This window comes from Ranitomeya imitator, chromosome 2, assembly GCF_032444005.1.
Source record: "Ranitomeya imitator isolate aRanImi1 chromosome 2, aRanImi1.pri, whole genome shotgun sequence".
Classification (NCBI taxonomy): Eukaryota; Metazoa; Chordata; class Amphibia; order Anura; family Dendrobatidae; genus Ranitomeya; species Ranitomeya imitator.
The window spans coordinates 183155516-183174747 of NC_091283.1; the positions used below are offsets into that span (position 1 = coordinate 183155516).

Here is a 19232-nt window from a genome sequence, read left to right on the forward strand (position 1 = left end):
CAATCAAAGTAAATACTCCGCCATAATGTATATATAAGAAAACCAACAAAAGATGGACACATGAGCTAAAATAAACAATTTTATTAAGGAGAAAATTCTAAAAATGTGTATAAATACATAAATACAAGCAACAATAAGAGCGATGCAATGATAAAAAGATAGGCAACACTAGTGCCACGCGCAAGCACAATTAGCAGGTGGGCCGTACAAAAAAATACAAAAAATACATATATATATATATATGGTAATATATTAATAAGTGCCTATGAAGGATCCAAGTGGGTGAGCAGGTTACTATGCATACAATTAAATCATATTGAATAATGGTGCCAATAAATAACAGGGCATAGAAGCAGCCACACCACCAAGGTAAGGCTCCAGGACGTCATATACCTGTAAAAAGGTTCAAAGCCTGCATACATGCACATAAAATACTCCAAATACCATGGGGGACCCTATGCATCCTATACACAACAGTATATGTTCAGACAAATTCCGGGAAGTCCCCTTATAGTGTATAATGGGTAAGGTCAGAATTATCCTACCCTGGTAACAGTGAGTACAGAATGAGAATAAAGCTAACGGCAAATGAACCAACCTTGTGCTTGTGCGTGGAAAAGGAAGGCCCCGACGCGCGTTTCGCACACGTTGCTTCCTCGGGGGGCGCTCTTTTTATCATTGCATCGCTCTTATTGTTGCTTGTATTTATGTATTTATACACATTTTTAGAATTTTCTCCTTAATAAAATTGTTTATTTTAGCTCATGTGTCCATCTTTTGTTGGTTTTCTTATTTTTCTCCTGAGCACCTTACCCAAGGACAGTGAGCACCTCATTTTCTATAGACAGGGGCAGTAATAGCGACACATACGCACGAAGTGGCTCAGTATTGGGGTATCAGGTGCAGTAATAGGGACACATACGGCAGCAGCGGCTCAGTATTGGGGAATCAGGGGCAGTAATGGGGACACATACGGCAGCAGCGGCTCAGTATTGGGGTATCAGGTGCAGTAATAGGGACACATATGGCAGCAGCGGCTCAGTATTGGGGTATCACGTGCAGTAATAGGGACACATACGGCAGCAGCGACTCAGTATTGGGATATCAGGAGCAGTAATAGGGACACATATGGCAGCAGCAGCTCAGTATTGGGTATCAGGTGCAGTAATAGGGACACATACGGCAGCAGCGGCTCAGTATTGGGGTATCAGGAGCAGTAATAGGGACACATATGGCAGCAGCGGCTCAGTATTGGGGTATCAGGTGCAGTAATAGGAACATACGGCAGCAGCGGCTCAGTATTGGGGTATCAGGTGCAGTAATAGGGACACATACGGCAGCAGTAGCTCAGTATTGGGGTATCAGGGGAAGTAATAGGGAGACACATATGGCAGCAGCGGCTCAGTATTGGGGTATCAGCAGAATGAGGAGTTTGTGCAGGTTGGGGATAGATGGGGACGGGGCTGGAAATGTGAGAAGTCTGATGTGTCATCATAATTTCTGCAGATGAGTCCTGGTGGAGAAGTTGTCTTGTTGGGCTGGGCCAGATGGAACAGTCGAGAAAAGTGAACGATTCAATCAGAAAGAACGTCATCTGTAAGTTATTATCTATAAATGTGCTGTGATCTCTTATATGGTCAGTAGAACTGGTATCTACCACTATATGATCCTCATATAGTAGTATCAGTGTTTCAGTGTTTTTTTTTGTATACAGATGTATTTTCAGTCACAGTGCTGTTGTGAATTCCGCTCTTGGGCTCCCTCCGGTGGTTGTAAGTGGCACTTTTGTGATTTCTGCTCTTGGGCTCCCTCTTGTGGTTTCTAGTGGTATGGCTGCTCCTTGGAGTTAGCTGTCATCAGCTGCCTCCACTTATCGTCTCTTCTGCTCAGCTATTTAGGCCTGGCTCTTTCTTCAGCCAGTGCCACTTGTAAATGGTTCCTGGTTGGATTCACATCTCTTTGGAGTTCCCTGTTATCCTGACCAGTTCAGCAAAGCTAAGTTTTTGCTTGCTCTTTTCTGTCCTTAGATTGTGGACTTATCCATTCTGTGCTTTCTATGTTTGTCCAGCTTATCAGTGTGAATTAATTCTGTCTTGCTGGAAGCTCTGGGAAGCAGATTTGCCCTCCACACCTTTAGTCAGGTGTGGAGATTTTTTTGTAAACTCTGCGTGGATTTTTGTAGTGTTTTATACTGACCGCACAGTATTCCATCCTGTCCTATCTATTTAGCTAGACTGGCCTCCTGTGCTCATCCTGGTTTCATTCTGTGTATGTCTTTTCCCTCTCCACTCACAGTCATTATTTGTGGGGGGCTAATCTATCCTTTGGGGATTTTCTCTGAGGCAAGATAGCTTTCCTGCTTCTTTCTTTAGGGGTAGTTAGCTCTTAGGCTGTGACGAGATGCCTAGGGAGAGTTAGGAGCATTCCACGGCTACTTCTAGTGTTGTGTTGAGCTTAGGGACTGCGGTCAGTACAGTTACCACTTCCTTCAGAGCGTGTTCCATGTTGCTCCTAGACCACCGTATCATAACAGTACAAGTGGCCATCCTAGCACAAAAGGCCCGCCAAAATCTAGAGACAAACTGAGAACCTCTGTCAGACATAATATTCTCCGGAATGCCATGCAAACGAACCACATGCTGAAAAAATAATGGAACCAGATCTGAGGAGGAAGGCAACTTAGGCAAAGGTACCAGATGGACCATTTTAGAGAACCGGTCACAAACAACCCAGATAACAGACATCTTCTGGGAAACAGGAAGATCCGAAATAAAATCCATGGAAATATGCATCCAGGGCCTCTCAGGGACCGGCAAAGGCAAAAGCAACCCACTAGCGCGGGAACAGCAAGGCTTGGCCCGGGCGCAAGTCCCACAGGACTGCACAAAAGCACGCACATCGCGCGACAAGGAAGGACACCAAAAGGACCTAGCAACCAAATCTCTGGTACCAAAAATCCCAGGATGACCAGCCAACACTGAACAATGAACCTCAGAAATTACCTTACTTGTCCATCTATCAGGAACAAACAGCTTCCCCACTGGACAGCGGTCAGGCCTATCAGGCTGAAATTCCTGAAGCACCCGCCGCAAATCAGGGGAGATAGCAGAAAGAATCACCCCCTCCTTAAGAATGCCAACCGGCTCAAGGACTCCAGGAGAATCAGGCGAAAAACTCCTAGAGAGGGCATCAGCCTTAACATTCTTAGATCCCGGAAGATACGAGACCACAAAATCAAAACGGGAGAAAAACAGGGACCATCGAGCCTGTCTAGGATTCAGCCGCTTGGCCGACTCGAGGTAAATCAGATTCTTATGATCGGTCAGGACCACAACACGGTGTTTAGCTCCCTCAAGCCAATGTCGCCACTCCTCAAACGCCCACTTCATAGCCAACAAATCCTGATTGCCGACATCATAATTGCGTTCCGCAGGCGAAAACTTTCTGGAAAAAAAAAGCACACGGTTTCATCAAAGAACCATCAGACTCCCTCTGAGACAAAACGGCCCCTGCCCCAATCTCAGAAGCGTCAACCTCAACCTGAAAAGGAAGAGAAACATCCGGCTGACGCAACACAGGGGCAGAAGTAAATCGGCGTTTAAGCTCCTGAAAGGCCTCAACAGCCTCAGAGGACCAATTCGTCACATCAGCGCCTTTCTTCGTCAAATCAGTAAGGGGCTTAACCACACTGGAAAAGTTGGCAATGAAACGGCGATAGAAATTAGCAAAGCCCAAAAATTTTTGAAGACCCTTCACAGATGTGGGTTGGATCCAGTCATGAATAGCTCGGACCTTAACAGGATCCATTTCTATAGACGAGGGAGAAAAAATAAAACCCAAAAAAGAGATCTTCTGAACTCCGAATAGGCACTTAGACCCCTTCACAAATAAAGCATTATCATGAAGGATCTAGAACACCATCCTGACCTGCTTCACATGAGACTCCCAATCATCGGAAAAAATCAAAATATCATCCAACTATACGACCATGAATTTATCAAGATAATTGCGGAAAATATCATGCATGAAAGACTGGAACACAGATGGAGCATTAGAGAGCCCAAATGGCATCACAAGGTATTCAAAATGGCCTTCGGGCGTATTAAATGCAGTTTTCCATTCGTCACCCTGTTTAATACGAACAAGATTATATGCCCCTCGGAGGTCAATCTTAGTAAACCAACTAGCCCCCTTAATCTGAGCAAACAAATCAGTAAGCAAAGGCAAGGGGTATTGGAATTTGACCGTGATCTTACTAAGAAGACGATAATCAATACAGGGTCTCAAGGAGCCATCCTTCTTAGCAACAAAAAAGAAACCCGCTCCCAATGGTGACGAAGAGGGCCGAATATGCCCCTTCTCCAAAGACTCCTTAACATAACTCCGCATGGCGGCATGCTCTGGCACAGACAGATTGAAAAGTCGGCCCTTAGGGAACTTGCAACCAGGAATCAAGGTAATAGCACAATCACAGTCCCTGTGCGGAGGAAGGGAACTGGACTTGGGCTCATCAAATACATCCTGGAAATCCGACAAAAACTCAGGGACCTCAGAAGAGGGGGAAGAGGAAACTGACATCAAAGGAACGTCACTATGTACTCCTCGACAACCCCAACTAGTCACCGACATAGTTTTCCAATCCAGCACCGGATTATGTTCCTGTAACCATGGAAATCCCAGTACAACAACATCATGCAGATTATGCAACACCAGAAAACGGCAATCTTCCTGATGTGCAGGAGCCATGTACATAGTCATCTGTGTCCAGTACTGAGGTTTATCCTTGGCCAAGGGTGTAGCATCAATACCCCTCAAAGGAATAGGGCTCTGCAAAGGCTGCAAGGAAAAACCACAGCGCCTGGCGAATTCTAAGTCCATTAAGTTCAGGGCAGCGCCTGAATCCACAAATGCCATGACAGAAAAGGACGACAATGAGCAAATCAGGGTCACAGATAAGAGAAATTTAGGCTGTATAGACTAATGGCCAAACTGAGCGAACTAATCAGACCTTGGAGACCTATTTGAGATGCTTTGTGTCTGCTGATCAGGATGATTGGGTGTCTTTCTTGCCGTTGGCCGAGTTTGCCCTTAATAATCGGGATAGTTCGGCTACTTTGGTTTCACCTTTCTTTTGTAATTTTGGTTTTCATCCTCGTTTTTCTTCTGGGCAGGTTGAGCCTTCTGATTGTCCTGGTGTTGATTCTGTGGTGGACAGGCTGCAACAGATTTGGACTCATGTGATACGATACGATACGATACACTTTATTGATCCCGTGGGAAATTATGGTATCACAGCAGCACGACTTAAATCATAAAAATCATAAAGGAATTACATAGTTGACATGACAGTGGAGTTGACAGAAGAACATTATACATTATACATTAGAATAGGACATACACAACGAGTGAACTGAAATGTAGAGAAATAAGTAGACATTCACCTTGGTGGTTTAACCCTAATGTTATTGTTGTACATTCCCATAGCAGTTGGCACAAACGATTTCCTATATTTTTCCTTCTTACACCTCAGAAGTATAAGCCGGTTACTGAAGGTGCTCTTCTGTCTCATGAATAGCTCATATAATGGATGTGCATTATTGTTCATAATTGCCACACACTTTTTCAGAGTTCTTTTCTCCACTACCTCCCCAAAAGAGTCCAGATTACAGCCGACAGCAGAACTTGCCTTCTTAATAATCTTATTCAGCTTATTAGCATCAGAGGCCCGCACACTACTACCCCAGCACGTGATTGCAAAAAAGATGGCACTTGCCACCACAGATTGGTAGAACATTTCTAACATTTTGCTACACACATTAAAAGACCTCAGTTTCCTTAGGAAATACAATCTGCTCATCCCCTTCTTGTAGACAAACTCTGAGTGGCATCTCCAGTCCAGTTTGCTATCCAAATGGACCCCCAAATATTTGTAACTCTCCACCTGCTCTACCTCCTGACCAGCAATAGTGATCGGTAAGCATTCCAACTTAATCCTGCTATAGTTGGCCACCAACTCCTTGGTTTTCTTAACATTTAGTTGTAGATAGTTACCATTGCACCAATCCACGAAATTCGACACCACCCTTCTATATTCCTCATCCCCCTGATCTCCCCTAATGCATCCCACAACCACAGAGTCATCCGAAAATTTTTGAAGGTGGCAAAGTTCAGATTTATACTGAAAGTCTGAAGTATACAGAGTGAAATGAAAGGGCGCAAGCACCGTTCCCTGGGGGGCACCTACACTGCTCAATCTGCTTGACACCACTGCTCCCATCTGTACAAACTGTGGCCGATCTGATAGGTAGTCAGTTATCCAATTTCTCATCCCCTCCTCCACCTTCATATCAGTCATCTTTTTGTGTAGTAAAAGTGGCTGCAGGGAGTTAAATGCACTCGAGAAATCGAAGAACATCGCTCACACCGTGGTTCCGTCAATCTCCAGAAATGAATGTACCCTATGTAACAGAGAAAGGATAGCATCATCCACCCCCAATCTATGTCGGTAGGCAAACTGAAGGAGATCGATAAAAGCGTTAACCCTCGGTCTTAAGTGAGCAAGCACTAATCTTTCCAAGGCCTTCATAGCATGAGATGTTAAGGCTACAGGACGATAGTCATTTAGGGTTGCAGGAGAAGTCGTCTTGGGTACCGGCACCAGACAGGAAGTTTTCCATAACACTGGTACCCTCTGTGTTTGTAGACTTCCATTAAATAGGCGTGTAAAGACAGTACACAGCTGGTCTGCACAAACTTTAAGGACACGTGAGCTGAGTCCATCAGGTCCTGCAGCTTTACCAATGTTAAGTGACTTAAACTGCCTCCTCACATCATTTTCGGATACTCTAAAATTAGTCTGCTCATCCTTCAATATCGATGTTGCAGAATTTGCACCCAGTTCCCATCCACTATCAGTTGGTATTACACATGTACTGCTAAATCTGTTGAAATACTGATTCATCTCATTAGCCTTGTCCATTGTTCCTCGATCATTTTCAGGCCTCAGCTTAAGCCCAGTCAGTAATTTCATTCCTGACCAAACTTCTCTGGTATTATTGTGGGACAGTTTCTTTTCAAGTTTAATTCTGAAGGCTTCCTGGGCCTCCTTTATTTTATGCTTCAATTCATGCTGTATCATTTTAATTTCCTCTTTGTCACCTACTTTAAATGCCTTTTTTTTCCTGTTGAGCAAATGCTTCAATTCCTTTGTTATGTGGTGGACAATTTGACGTTGTCTCAGGAAAGGGCTCAACGTTTTGCTAACCGCCGTCGGTGTGTTGGTCCCCGGCTTCGTGTGGGGGATTTGGTTTGGTTGTCTTCTCGTCATGTTCCTATGAAGGTTTCTTCTCTTAAGTTTAAGCCTCGGTTTATTGGTCCTTATAAAATTTCTGAAATTATTAATCCGGTGTCTTTTCGTTTGGCTCTTCCAGCCTCTTTTGCCATTCATAATGTTTTCCATAGATCTTTGTTGCGGAGATATGTGGTGCCCGTTGTTCCCTCGGTTGACCCTCCTGCCCCGGTGTTGGTTGAGGGAGAGTTGGAATATGAGGTTGAGAAGATTTTGGATTCTCGTTTTTCGAGGCGGAGGCTTCAGTATCTTGTCAAGTGGAAGGGTTATGGCCAGGAGGATAATTCTTGGGTTGTTGCCTCCGATGTCCATGCCGCCGATTTGGTTCGTGGTTTTCAGTTGGCTAGTCCTGATCGGCCTGGGGGCTCTGGTGAGGGTTCGGTGACCCCTCCTCAAGGGGGGGGGTACTGTTGTGAATTCCGCTCTTGGGCTCCCTCCGGTGGTTGTAAGTGGCACTTTTGTGAGTTCTGATCTTGGGCTCCCTCTTGTGGTTTCTAGTGGTATGGCTGCTCCTTGGAGTTAGCTGTCATCAGCTGCCTCCACTTATCGTCTCTTCTGCTTGGCTATTTAGGCCTGGCTCTTTCTTCAGCCAGTGCCACTTGTAAATGGTTCCTGGTTGGATTCACATCTCTTTGGAGTTCGCTGTTATCCTGACCAGCTCAGCAAAGCTAAGTTTTTGCTTGCTCTTTTCTGTCCTTAGATTGTGGACTTATCCATTCTGTGCTTTCTATGTTTGTCCAGCTTATCAGTGTGAATTAATTCTGTCTTGCTGGAAGCTCTGGGAGGCAGATTTGCCCTCCACACCTTTAGTCAGGTGTGGAGATTTTTTTTGTAAACTCTGCGTGGATTTTTATAGTGTTTTATACTGACCGCACAGTATTCCATCCTGTCCTATCTATTTAGCTAGACTGGCCTCCTGTGCTCATCCTGGTTTCATTCTGTGTATGTCTTTTCCCTCTCCACTCACAGTCATTATTTGTGGGGGGCTAATCTATCCTTTGGGGATTTTCTCTGAGGCAAGATAGCTTTCCTGCTTCTTTCTTTAGGGGTAGTTAGCTCTTAGGCTGTGACGAGATGCCTAGGGAGAGTTAGGAGCATTCCACGGCTACTTCTAGTGTTGTGTTGAGCTTAGGGACTGCGGTCAGTACAGTTACCACTTCCTTCAGAGCGTGTTCCATGTTGCTCCTAGACCACCGTATCATAACACAGTGCGGTCATCTGCTGAAGTTCCCCTATGCTCACAATTAGGGTGCACCATGTAGCTGTAGTCAGGGGTACCTCGTTAGGGGCCCACTCAGATTTTTCGTCCCCCCCAAGCTGAAACCCTAGCTATGCTATACTCTGTGGGGCTGTAGTGTATGAGAACTATCACACTGTGGGAGGTGTAGTGTAGAGGATCCGTCACACTGTGGGAGGTGAAGTGCATGAGAACAGTTACACTGTGGGAGGTGGTGTATGAGAACAGTCACACTGTGGGAGGTGGTGTATGAGAACAGTCACACTGTGGGAGGTGTAGTGTATGAAGGGAGATAGTCTGTGGGGGTGTAGTGTATGACTGTCACACTATGGATGGTGTAGTGTATGAGAACCGTCACACTGTGGGAGGTCTAGTGTATGAGGACCGTCACACTGTGGGAGGTTTACTGCATGTGCACATTCACACTATTGGAGGTATTGTGTATGAGGGGAATTATACTGTGGAAGATGTACTGTCTGACAAGTGTAGCATATGAGGGGAGTCACACAGTGAAATATGTAGCATATGAGAGCAGTCACCGTTTGAGAACCATAGTGTATCAGAAGGTTACGCCGTGGGAGTTGTAGTGGTGTATAAGGAGACTCACACCGTGGGCCTGTAACATATGAGGAGAGTATATTCGTCCATAGTACAGATCAGTGGTGCCTGGATCCATATTACTACTCTAAACCTGCTATGGTTCTATAAAGCATAGTTTGTCACCGCATAATCATTAAAATATTGCACCAGCTGTTGCTAGTGAGTTGAAGATCTGCTATGCTCCTTTTCATGGAGAGAAATCAAATCTCTTGAGTGTCATTAGCAGTTTGATTATTAGTATTAGTATTATTTGATCGCCAGCGTCCGTCTTCTGAAACCTCCTGGAATGGCCTATGGTTGACGCAAATGTTGTGATGTAAATTTAGTAATAATTTACACTATGCAATACATGGGAATCTCTCATCCACCAGAGAGGGAGCTGCTGATGAATAGCAACTCTTGTTCTGGCTCATAGAGAGTGTCCTGAATGCAATTGAATGACCACCAGTCCCGGACATGTTCTCCTGCCCACACAGGTCAGTTTCTGACTTCCTCTGAACTATAGGATGACATTACCACCTATCAGATTCCTTCTTAGTCTAAGACTCTTCTCCATCAATGCCACCCAGTTTTACTATATGTTTCATATACAGCTAAAGATATTAATTTTGCTTTACATAAAAGAGCATTGATATAATAGGTAAGTGCATGCAGAGTTATTAAATATCTCACTCAATGTCTGTACTGTCTATAAATGCTCTCGGAAGAATCTCCAATTTATCATGTGAGATGGAATTTTGCTTTTCTTTCGTTGCCTCCTGCATGTAAGAGCTAACATGGACAAACATATCACCAGCTGGAGGCCGGAGAAAGAGGCTGAAGCTGCAATACATTCTGTAGGATAGCCTGAAACCTGTCTATCACTACTGTTGTTAGATGAGACTCAACAGAAAAGTGCAAAGTGATGAGGCTGTACCCACTTTACATAGTAAAATGCATTATGGGAACTGTAGGCGGAATTAGGGTGATCATATCATATAAGAATAAGTAGTAGTAATGAAGATGGCACACAACCCAGAGAGAAGAATTACTACTAGTTGATGCCCATTGTTAAGTCACAACCTTGAAACTATACAAAATCCTCTGGTTAGCTAGATCAATCGTGGATGCATGTGCTCCGTGGTGCAAGAATATCTAGTACAACATCACACAAACAAAAAGATCAGATTTTATATTAAAATTAGATTTATTATCTTTTTTTTTAAATCCAACATTTAATTTATTTTTCAAGAATACTTTTTTTTATTGTCACAGTTTTTAGCCTTTATATGAAAACTATCTTAGCAATATACTCATCGACATGCCACACATCCTCCAAGACAATCCAAGAATATACGTATCAAGATATATGGATGGGATCTTCGGCAGGACTAGAATAGCTAAATTTTCCATAGAATAATATATTCTCCATGGTTTTTATAAAAACTCATGAAACTACTGCATCTCATACATTTTGATTTTAGAAAAGTACCTCATATCATACAGAGAGTTATTTCTCCATTTTACCAAGGTTTCAAAAATACAGTAGTAAAATAAACTATTGGACTTTCTGATGCCCTCTGTAGCGTCTTATAAGGCTCCAGTCTGATAACATATCACTAAATTTGTATTCCTTACAGAAGATGCAAGAATGCTTGTACAAGTGTCAAGTGCGGGCTATTTTATGCTTTAAAAAAGTCTCATGCGTACTAATACACGAGACTTCTCCGACACTACACAGATGACTGTGGCACTGGCGCCATCAAAGTTACTGAGTATTGGGCAGAGTACACCTGACTACACCTGACTACACATGGAGCTTCCTCGGGGGTTTGGTTCTGCTTGCAGTGCAACAAACAGCATTGAGCCCTGAGGAAGTCAAATGAGGAGTGCTACACTGCGAAACCGGACGTCTCTGCCTGACACTCAGGAACTCTGGCAGCTGCTTGATTATTTACCGTGTAGGGGTTGTTGAGATGTCATACGGCTTGCAGAGGGATCAGGTTCTAATGGTGAGCCCTTCCAGTCGCGAGGAGTGCAGGGCTGGGATTAATCTCGATGACTGGATATTGAGTCGGGCTGCAGAATAAGCAGCTGTGTGACTACAGTGTTATTGCCCTGATTAGGGTGGCCATGACGGGTGCTATTGTCTGGGTTAGGGTGGTGCTGGCGGGGCCATTGCCCTCCTGAGGTTGGGATGATCCTGGTTGTGGCCATTGTCTCGGTTTGGTAGTCTTGGCAGGGGTCATCATCCCGGAAAAGGTAACCGGTCCTGGCTAAACAGGTGTGTCAACCCATTGAACTGAACTATATCCACACTTATCCGCTCCTCACCCAACCGCCTCCAAGACTTCTCCCGAATATCCCCCATCCTCTGGAATTCTCTGCCCCAACACGTCCGACTATCAACCACATTCGGATCCTTCAGACGGAACCTGAAAACCCATCTCTTCAGGAAAGCCTTCAGCCTGCACTGACCCCGCTGCCGCCTCATCAACACCGGAGCTCCTGCAACCCTCAACCTATTGTTTCCTTCCACACCATCCTGTAGAATGTAAGCCCGCAAGGGCAGGGTCCTCGCCCCTCTGTATCAGTCTGTCATTGTTAGTCTGTTTACTGTAAGTGATATCTGTAACTTGTATGTAACCCCTTCTCATGTACAGCACTATGGAATCAATGGTGCTATATAAATAATAATAATAATATCCTGTTGGATGGGACGCTTTTCTCCTAGGGGAGTTGAAAAGTTCAGTTTTTGTAATGCAGAATAATGATTATGATCGGTTTAGAATAACCTGGATTGTCCAATTGTGCATGGAAGCATTTTCAGAAGATAGAAATGTTTCCATTCAGGAGTTGCTTAACATTACATATGTCAAATAGTTACAAGGTACATACCATAAATTACGTATTCTTCTTTCACTAAATATGATCCTCAAAAATTGTAAAGAAGAATCAAATATCTGATTCCTTCTGATTCCATACCTCACAGGATACTTTACAGGGGCTGTCTGGTTTTTAAAAATCATTCTCTAATAAAAAATTTAAGAGTTTTTAGTTTTCAGAGGGCGTCCTCTATTCAGGACCCTTATCTATATGCCATTGCAAAGAATACACTGTATTTCTCTCTGGAGGACCTGGCACATGCAGGAATTACATGGACACCATTAATTTAACGGAGAACTGTGTAATGCTTAATTTCTCCTGTGGTGGCCCTTAAGGGAAATTGAAAACAACTAATCAGAAATTGGCTTTTATCTTCTAAATCGCTCTGGAACAATAACACGTGATTGGCTCCAACAAAAGAAATGTTTTTTTGTTTTTCTATACATTTGGATTCCATTAGGGTCATTAACAAAAGCTAGTTCTGGCACCACCACACGGGTCTCATCATTGCCTTCATCTACCGTGACTGATATCTAGGGCTTACGGTGATAGGAGGGTTATGGTCAAAATTGTGCCAAATTTTTGGAGCTAATTATTGGGGTAAGGTAATCTAACTAATAGGTGGTGTAAAGATGATGAGCAAATGTATCATCCAGCATGAGCCACTTTAATAAATTTGGTGCATTTTCAGACTATGTAGTCTAACTTTGAGGCTGCCGTCACACTAGCAGTATTTCATCAGTATTTTTCATCAGTATTTGTAAGCCAAAGCCAGGAGTGGGTGATAAATGCTGAAGTGGTGCATATGTTTCTATTATACTTTTCCTCTATTTGTTCCACTCCTGGTTTTGGCTTACAAATACTAATGTAAAATACTGACCGAATACTGATAGTGTGACGGAAGCCTGAAAGTTTTAGCAAATCTGCCCCATCGGCTATTAAGTTGTCCGGCTTTCATTTTCTTAAAATAGGATCACCATCGTTTGAATCCTGCTTTGACATTTTATATATATTATGGTGATCCTTTTTCTAATCATCTAACAGCAGATTTATCCTTAAATCCATTTCTACTATTGAAGAAGAACCCCTTGTGTCCTGCCCGCCCTCCTACATTAGACGGTATCAGTGCGGCATGTGATCTTCTGATAGTTGTTCTTAAAAAAATAATTTGTTGTAATACTACTGTGGTTATAATACAGTATATACAGATGAGCCTAGAAGAAGCCAAATGTTGCTTGTCATGGACAATTCTATAGTTTCCTGTATTCTATAATTCTTAAAGGAACATACCCTGAATTTAATTTTTACTATATACTGGTAGTGATATGCATTCTGATGTTTGCAAGCAACCATCAGAATTGAGGGGCTGCAATCTTTTCAAAAAATGTAAAGAAAAATGTCTGCCCGCACAATCACTACTTTATCACACTTTTCTCTGTGTCCTTTGGCTCATTTAATCACAGTTTTTTTTTATATCAGTAGATGTCTTTTAGGTTTAGCTTCTGCAGCCGTATAACCTCACAGCTAATACTTATTCGGCACAGGTCGGACGTCTCATTTAGACTAATCTACACACAGGAAATTGAATACCTATGTTAAAGAGTCACAAGATATAATTAAAAAATGTATTTTGGGGTTGGTAGATGAAATCTGGAAAAATGTTGCATAATGTTACAAAAAAGCTGTCTCTCTATCGCCACCTAATGGAGGTAGCAGCTCTATAAGGCAATATCCAATAGGTGGCACTAGAGAGTCAGTTTTCTTTCTCCTAGACTCCCAGATACCCTTTTCTCAGGGAGTATTGACTTACCCATAAGCTAGATGACGCTGTCCAGAAAGAGAACCAGTACACACTTGGTGCAATTTTGTAATTGCAATTATTTATTGTAATATATTCTGCCTCTTCATTCATATGTTATTGATGAGCGATCTTGCCACAGGTCATCAATATCACATCAGAGGGGATGTGACACTCGGCGTCACCGTCGATCATCTGTTATTTGCTCCGCTGGGGACCAGATGTAAACGTTGAACAGGGCTGCACTGTAATGCTCCATTCAATGTGCAGCTTCATTCACATCCAGGCAGCACCGGAGCGAATAACAGCTGATCGGTGGGTGTGCTGGGTATCAAACTTCCGACTAATCTGATATTAATGACTTATCTTAAAGGGTTTATCCGGTGTAAGAAGCAAAGACTCTCTTTGTCTGTAGACTGCTTTTATCATCACACTGTGCAATGTGCACACTGTCACAATTCCCGTGTATCCCCCATGCAAGTGAACGGTCAAATGGTGACATTAACGAGAGTTGCACACTTGCCGTCACATACTGACTAGTCTTATCTGGGTTCTCTAAATAGAAGAGAAATGAGAGAACCGCAGGAGTCTAATCACCGTGTGACAGCAAGTATGCAAATTGCCCACATGCGGTCATCTTGGCCGTCCACTCGCATGGGGAATCGTGACAGTGTGCACATCACGGACACAAACAGGCACTGCAGAATGTGCTTCTTACACCTGACAATTCTTTTATCACGGATCAATATAATATGGCCAGAGAACCTTTATAATTGTGGGAACATGGACAACACCATTACACATTATTTGGGACAAGGAGCCATACTGTGTTCCAAATGCAAGAAATCCTGACGGCTCAGCCCTGCGGCGTACTTACCCCTCCAACCAGGTAACGCGGCGTGGACTCAGCATGGACTCCGCCTCTCCATGCTTTGTGGTGCTTAAATGCAGATGAGTCCATGTGGAATTAAAACTCCTATAGGCGAGTATTTCTTGGAGTATATAAAATTACAATGACCTCGCCAAGTATGTGCAAACATTTGCCATCTTACCAAAGGTACTATACTTAATGCCCTGGCAGTCTCGCCATTTAAATACAAAACATAAAAACCACAACAACCCGTGATCATGTATATCACACACAGCACAACACATCCATACATTGCAAAGCAGTCTACCAGCATCACCAGAGACCTCTGCCCCATAGTGACCACATATCTCCATGTTAATGCATACTAGCCCCACTTTGGTATGTAGCATTCTCCGACCTGTAATTTCTGTATGCTGCGGCCGTTCCCTGTCTTGACCATTTGTATAAAAAAAATTACAGTTAATTTATGTGCAGAGAAAAATATATGTAATACATTTCTGAGAGCATGGAATCAGTAATGGACACGGGGATGAAATGAAGGACACCTGAGCTACAGAAAAAAGTTGTGACATATGGAGTGGAGGAAAATTGTGCTTAAGCTCATGTGGGAAATATATGTAGTTTTATAGTGAATTTACTCAAGACTTTCACGCTTGGGCATCAAAATATAAATGCTGTTCACAGGTCCATGCTACCATTTCTCCAAAAAATGACTTACGATAGAATCCTAAAATCAGAAAAACTTGGGGATTCAAGTACAGAAAGGTGAGTACACCTCTAATTTTACAATCCGTAGAGTGTCTAGACACACCATCGTGGGTCCTCCAAGGTGTGCACCACGCTCTACGAGAACATTCAGCATTGTTTCATGGACCAGACCTAGTTTAAAGCCTAGCACTGTAATTTTTCACATCCATAACCGAAGAACAAATAAAACTTTGCTATCTTGGGTTCCCGTCCCCTGTGGTCATCTATTGCCCTCTTTGCACCCTAAATTATTGATGTATCTCCCACATCTATAAAATGCACAGAGGTACGTAGCTTAATGGCTAGAAAGGTAGGAGGTCACAGAGAAGTATAGTGGGCACCACAGACTAATAATTTGTCTTTACGATTACCAACACTGTGCACCCTCCAAACTGGTGCTACTACTATTCTCCAGTGCTATAACATAAGGGCAACTTGTCGAATAGCCATCTCCCATCAGTGGCACAATAAGGTCAGACAGACAAGGTTTTCTATAGCCCTCTGCTTACACATTTCTGTGTTTTGCCCATGCAATAAGACTACAGAAATCACCAGTTCTGGCGCTCGGATATCGTCCTTGGTGACACATACTGTTCTTTTACGCAATTTCTAGATTCTGATTTGTCTAAAGCTGCAGAGGACTTGATTCCACTTCTGGAGACCAGTGAAGTGGGACAAAACAAGACATGAACACCACTATTTAGTTGTCTGGATCTTTGAACCACTCGGGGTGTGAGAAGGAGATGTTATATACAGATGCCCAGCGGGCAAACACCAGTTTCTCTGTGATGAAGCGGTGGTGATTGCCTCTTCGTCCGCGTTCATTCTGAATGTAAGTGGTGCACTCATCTGAACCCTTGGGCTCGTAGTAGTGATATGGCATCTTGTGCTGCTGCTTACTGGAAATAGATAGAGAAATCAGTCAGATTATTGTCATCTAAGATCTAGTCTCGACAACCTTAACTCTGGTGCAAAAGTGATACCTGAACTCTCCACACCCCAGTGATGTAATAATTAAAGGAAGTCAGCAGATTTTTGCTATTTAACCTGAAAGTAGCATGAGACCCTGTTCCAGGAAAGTGTCACTTACTGAGCTGCTTGATGCAGTTTTGATAAAATCTGTGTTTTCTCTGCTGCAGATCTAGCAGTGCTATGGATACTGAGCACTGTATTACCCCTCCCACACCACTGATTGACATCTTCCTCTGTACTTTGTCTGCCTGTCACGCGACTCCTAGTCGGGCATTAATAATCTCCTGCTGATAAAACACTGAATGTATTGAAACTACTACAAGCTGTGGAGCAAGTGACAAATCTTTGGAATCAGGGTCTTTGCCCCAAATCTCGCTGCTCTCAGATTAACCCATTTCTGACATCGGGCGTAATTAGTACGCCAATGTCGGACTCCCTTTGTTTGGTGAGGGCTCTGACGCTGAGCCCGCACCTTCCTGGGCACACGACAGCTGATATATACAGCTGACATGCCGCGGGTGGAATCGCAATCCACCCGCAATCTGACAGTGACATTTAACTCGCGATTCCGGCAAGTGCGCCGGAAATCCTTCCCATCGGTGACCCCATCACATGATAGCGGGTCACCGATGGGTTGGCATGACAACCAGAGGTCTCCAGCAGACCTCTATAGTTGTCATACCCGGATTGCTATAAGCGCCGCCCGGTGTTAAAATGCAATAACAGGCCATCAAAAGATCGTATCTGCACCTAAACGGTATAATTAAAAACGTCCGCTCGGTACGCAAAAAATAAGCCATCACCCAGCCCGAGACCCCGAAAAATGGAGAGGCTACGGGTATCAGAAAATAGCGCTTTTTTTTTTACCAAACTTTTTTTCACCACCAAGCTAAAAAATAACCTATACATGTTTGGGGTCTATGATCTTGTAATGACCCTGAGAATCTTAATGGCAGGTCAGTTTTAGCATTTAGTAAACATGGTAAAAAAAACAAAACAATTGTGGGATTGCACTTTTTTTTGCAATTTTACCGCACTTGGAATTTTTTTCCCGTTTTCCAGCACATGATATGTTAAAACTAATAATGTCATTCAAAAATACAATTTTGGACCGCAAAAAAAACAAGCCCTCACATGGCCATTGTGACCAAAAAATAAAAAAGTTGTGGCTCTGGGAAAAAGGAGAGCAAAAAAAATGAAAATGCAAAATCAAAAATATCTCTTGTCATTAACCCCTTTCTGCCATTAGACGTACTATTCCGTCCATGTGGGGTGGGCCCTACTTCCCGAGGACGGAATAGTACGTCATAGGCGATCGGCCGCGCTCACGGAGGGAGCGCGGCCAATCGCGGCCGGGTGTCAGCTGCTTATTGCAGCTGACATCTGGCACTATGTGCCAGGAGCGGTCACGGACCGCCCCCGGCACATTAACCCCCGGCACACCGCGATCAAACATGATCGCGATGTGGCGGCGGTACAGGGAAGCATCGCGCAGGGAGGGGGCTCCCTGCGGCATCCCTGAGCCCCCCGCATCAACGCGATGTGATCGCGTTGCTCCAGGGGTCTTCTACCTTCCTCCCTGCAGCAAGTCCCGGATCCAAGATGGCCGCGGATCCGGGTCCTGCAGGGAGGGAGGTGGCTTACCAAGTGCCTGCTCAGAGCAGGCACTTGGTAACACTGCACTGCTCTCAGACAGATCAGTGATCTGTCAGAGTGCTGTGCAAACTGGCAGATCACCGATCTGTACTGTCCCCCCCCCCCCCCCCCCCCCCGGGACAAAGTAAAAAAGTTAAAAAAAAATTTTTACAAGTGTGTAAAAAAAATTTAAAAAAAAAATCCTAAATATTCACAGGGGAACAATTTGAAAAACATTTTCTGTTGAGTTAGGTTTTTGAGCTGATTTATACTAAAATTGGCATGCTGATTCCAAAAATGTAGTCAGATTTTTTCTAGCACGTCAAGTTTTTCCTACACAACTTACCTGCCAGAGAAGCACAATTGCACTGATATCTGTAATAAGACTTGTTATCTGATTACAATTCGACTCGTATAGAGCTACGTGGCAACTTGTAAGAGTAGTCACAACTTTGTCATGCCTATTTCTTATATATTTCATTTTTTGTTCATATTTGTACTATTTAAAAAACAACAACACTTTTTAGGTACAGTAGTTTACATAGTTTTGAGAAGACAAAAATCCTATAGTTCAAAAACTTGACGTGACAGAGAAAAACTGAGATAATTTCTGGATTCAGCATCCAAAAATTAATTAAGAACAGTTGTCTGACCTAACTTGTGTTCCCCAGTGTAATGAAAAAAATATATATATATATTATTCCCATAAATACATTTCTTTATCTAAATAAAAAAAAAAAAAACAATAAAAGTACACATGTTTAGTATCGCCGCGTCCGTAACGACCCGACCTATAAAACTGTCCCACTAGTTAACCCCTTCAGTAAACACCGTAAGAAAAAAAAAAAAACGAGACAAAAAACAACGCTTTATTATCATACCGCCGAACAAAAAGTGGAATAACACGCGATCAAAAAGACGGATATAAATAACCATGGTACCGCTGAAAGTGTCATCTTGTCCTGCAAAAAACGAGCCGCCATACAGCAACATCAGCAAAAAAATAAAAAAGTTATAGTCCTCAGAATAAAGCGATGCAAAAATAATTATTTTTTCTATAAAATAGTTTTTATCGTATAAAAGCGCCAAAACATAAAAAAAATGATATAAATGAGGTGTCGCTGTAATCGTACTGACCTGAAGAATAAAACTGCTTTAT

At 43.2% G+C, this 19232-nt stretch overlaps 1 protein-coding gene across 1 annotated transcript in view; it reads right to left on the bottom strand.

Moving 5' to 3' along the window:
- Positions 1-10347: 10347 nt before the first annotated feature.
- The window catches only part of ST6GALNAC6 (ST6 N-acetylgalactosaminide alpha-2,6-sialyltransferase 6), a 38230-nt gene continuing 29345 nt past the window's right edge, over positions 10348-19232 (bottom strand). Inside the window, exon 5 of the mRNA XM_069748225.1 lies at positions 10348-16365. Coding sequence (XP_069604326.1) covers positions 16167-16365 — 199 coding nt within the window. The 3' untranslated portion in view covers positions 10348-16166. The remainder of the gene's footprint in view (positions 16366-19232) is intronic.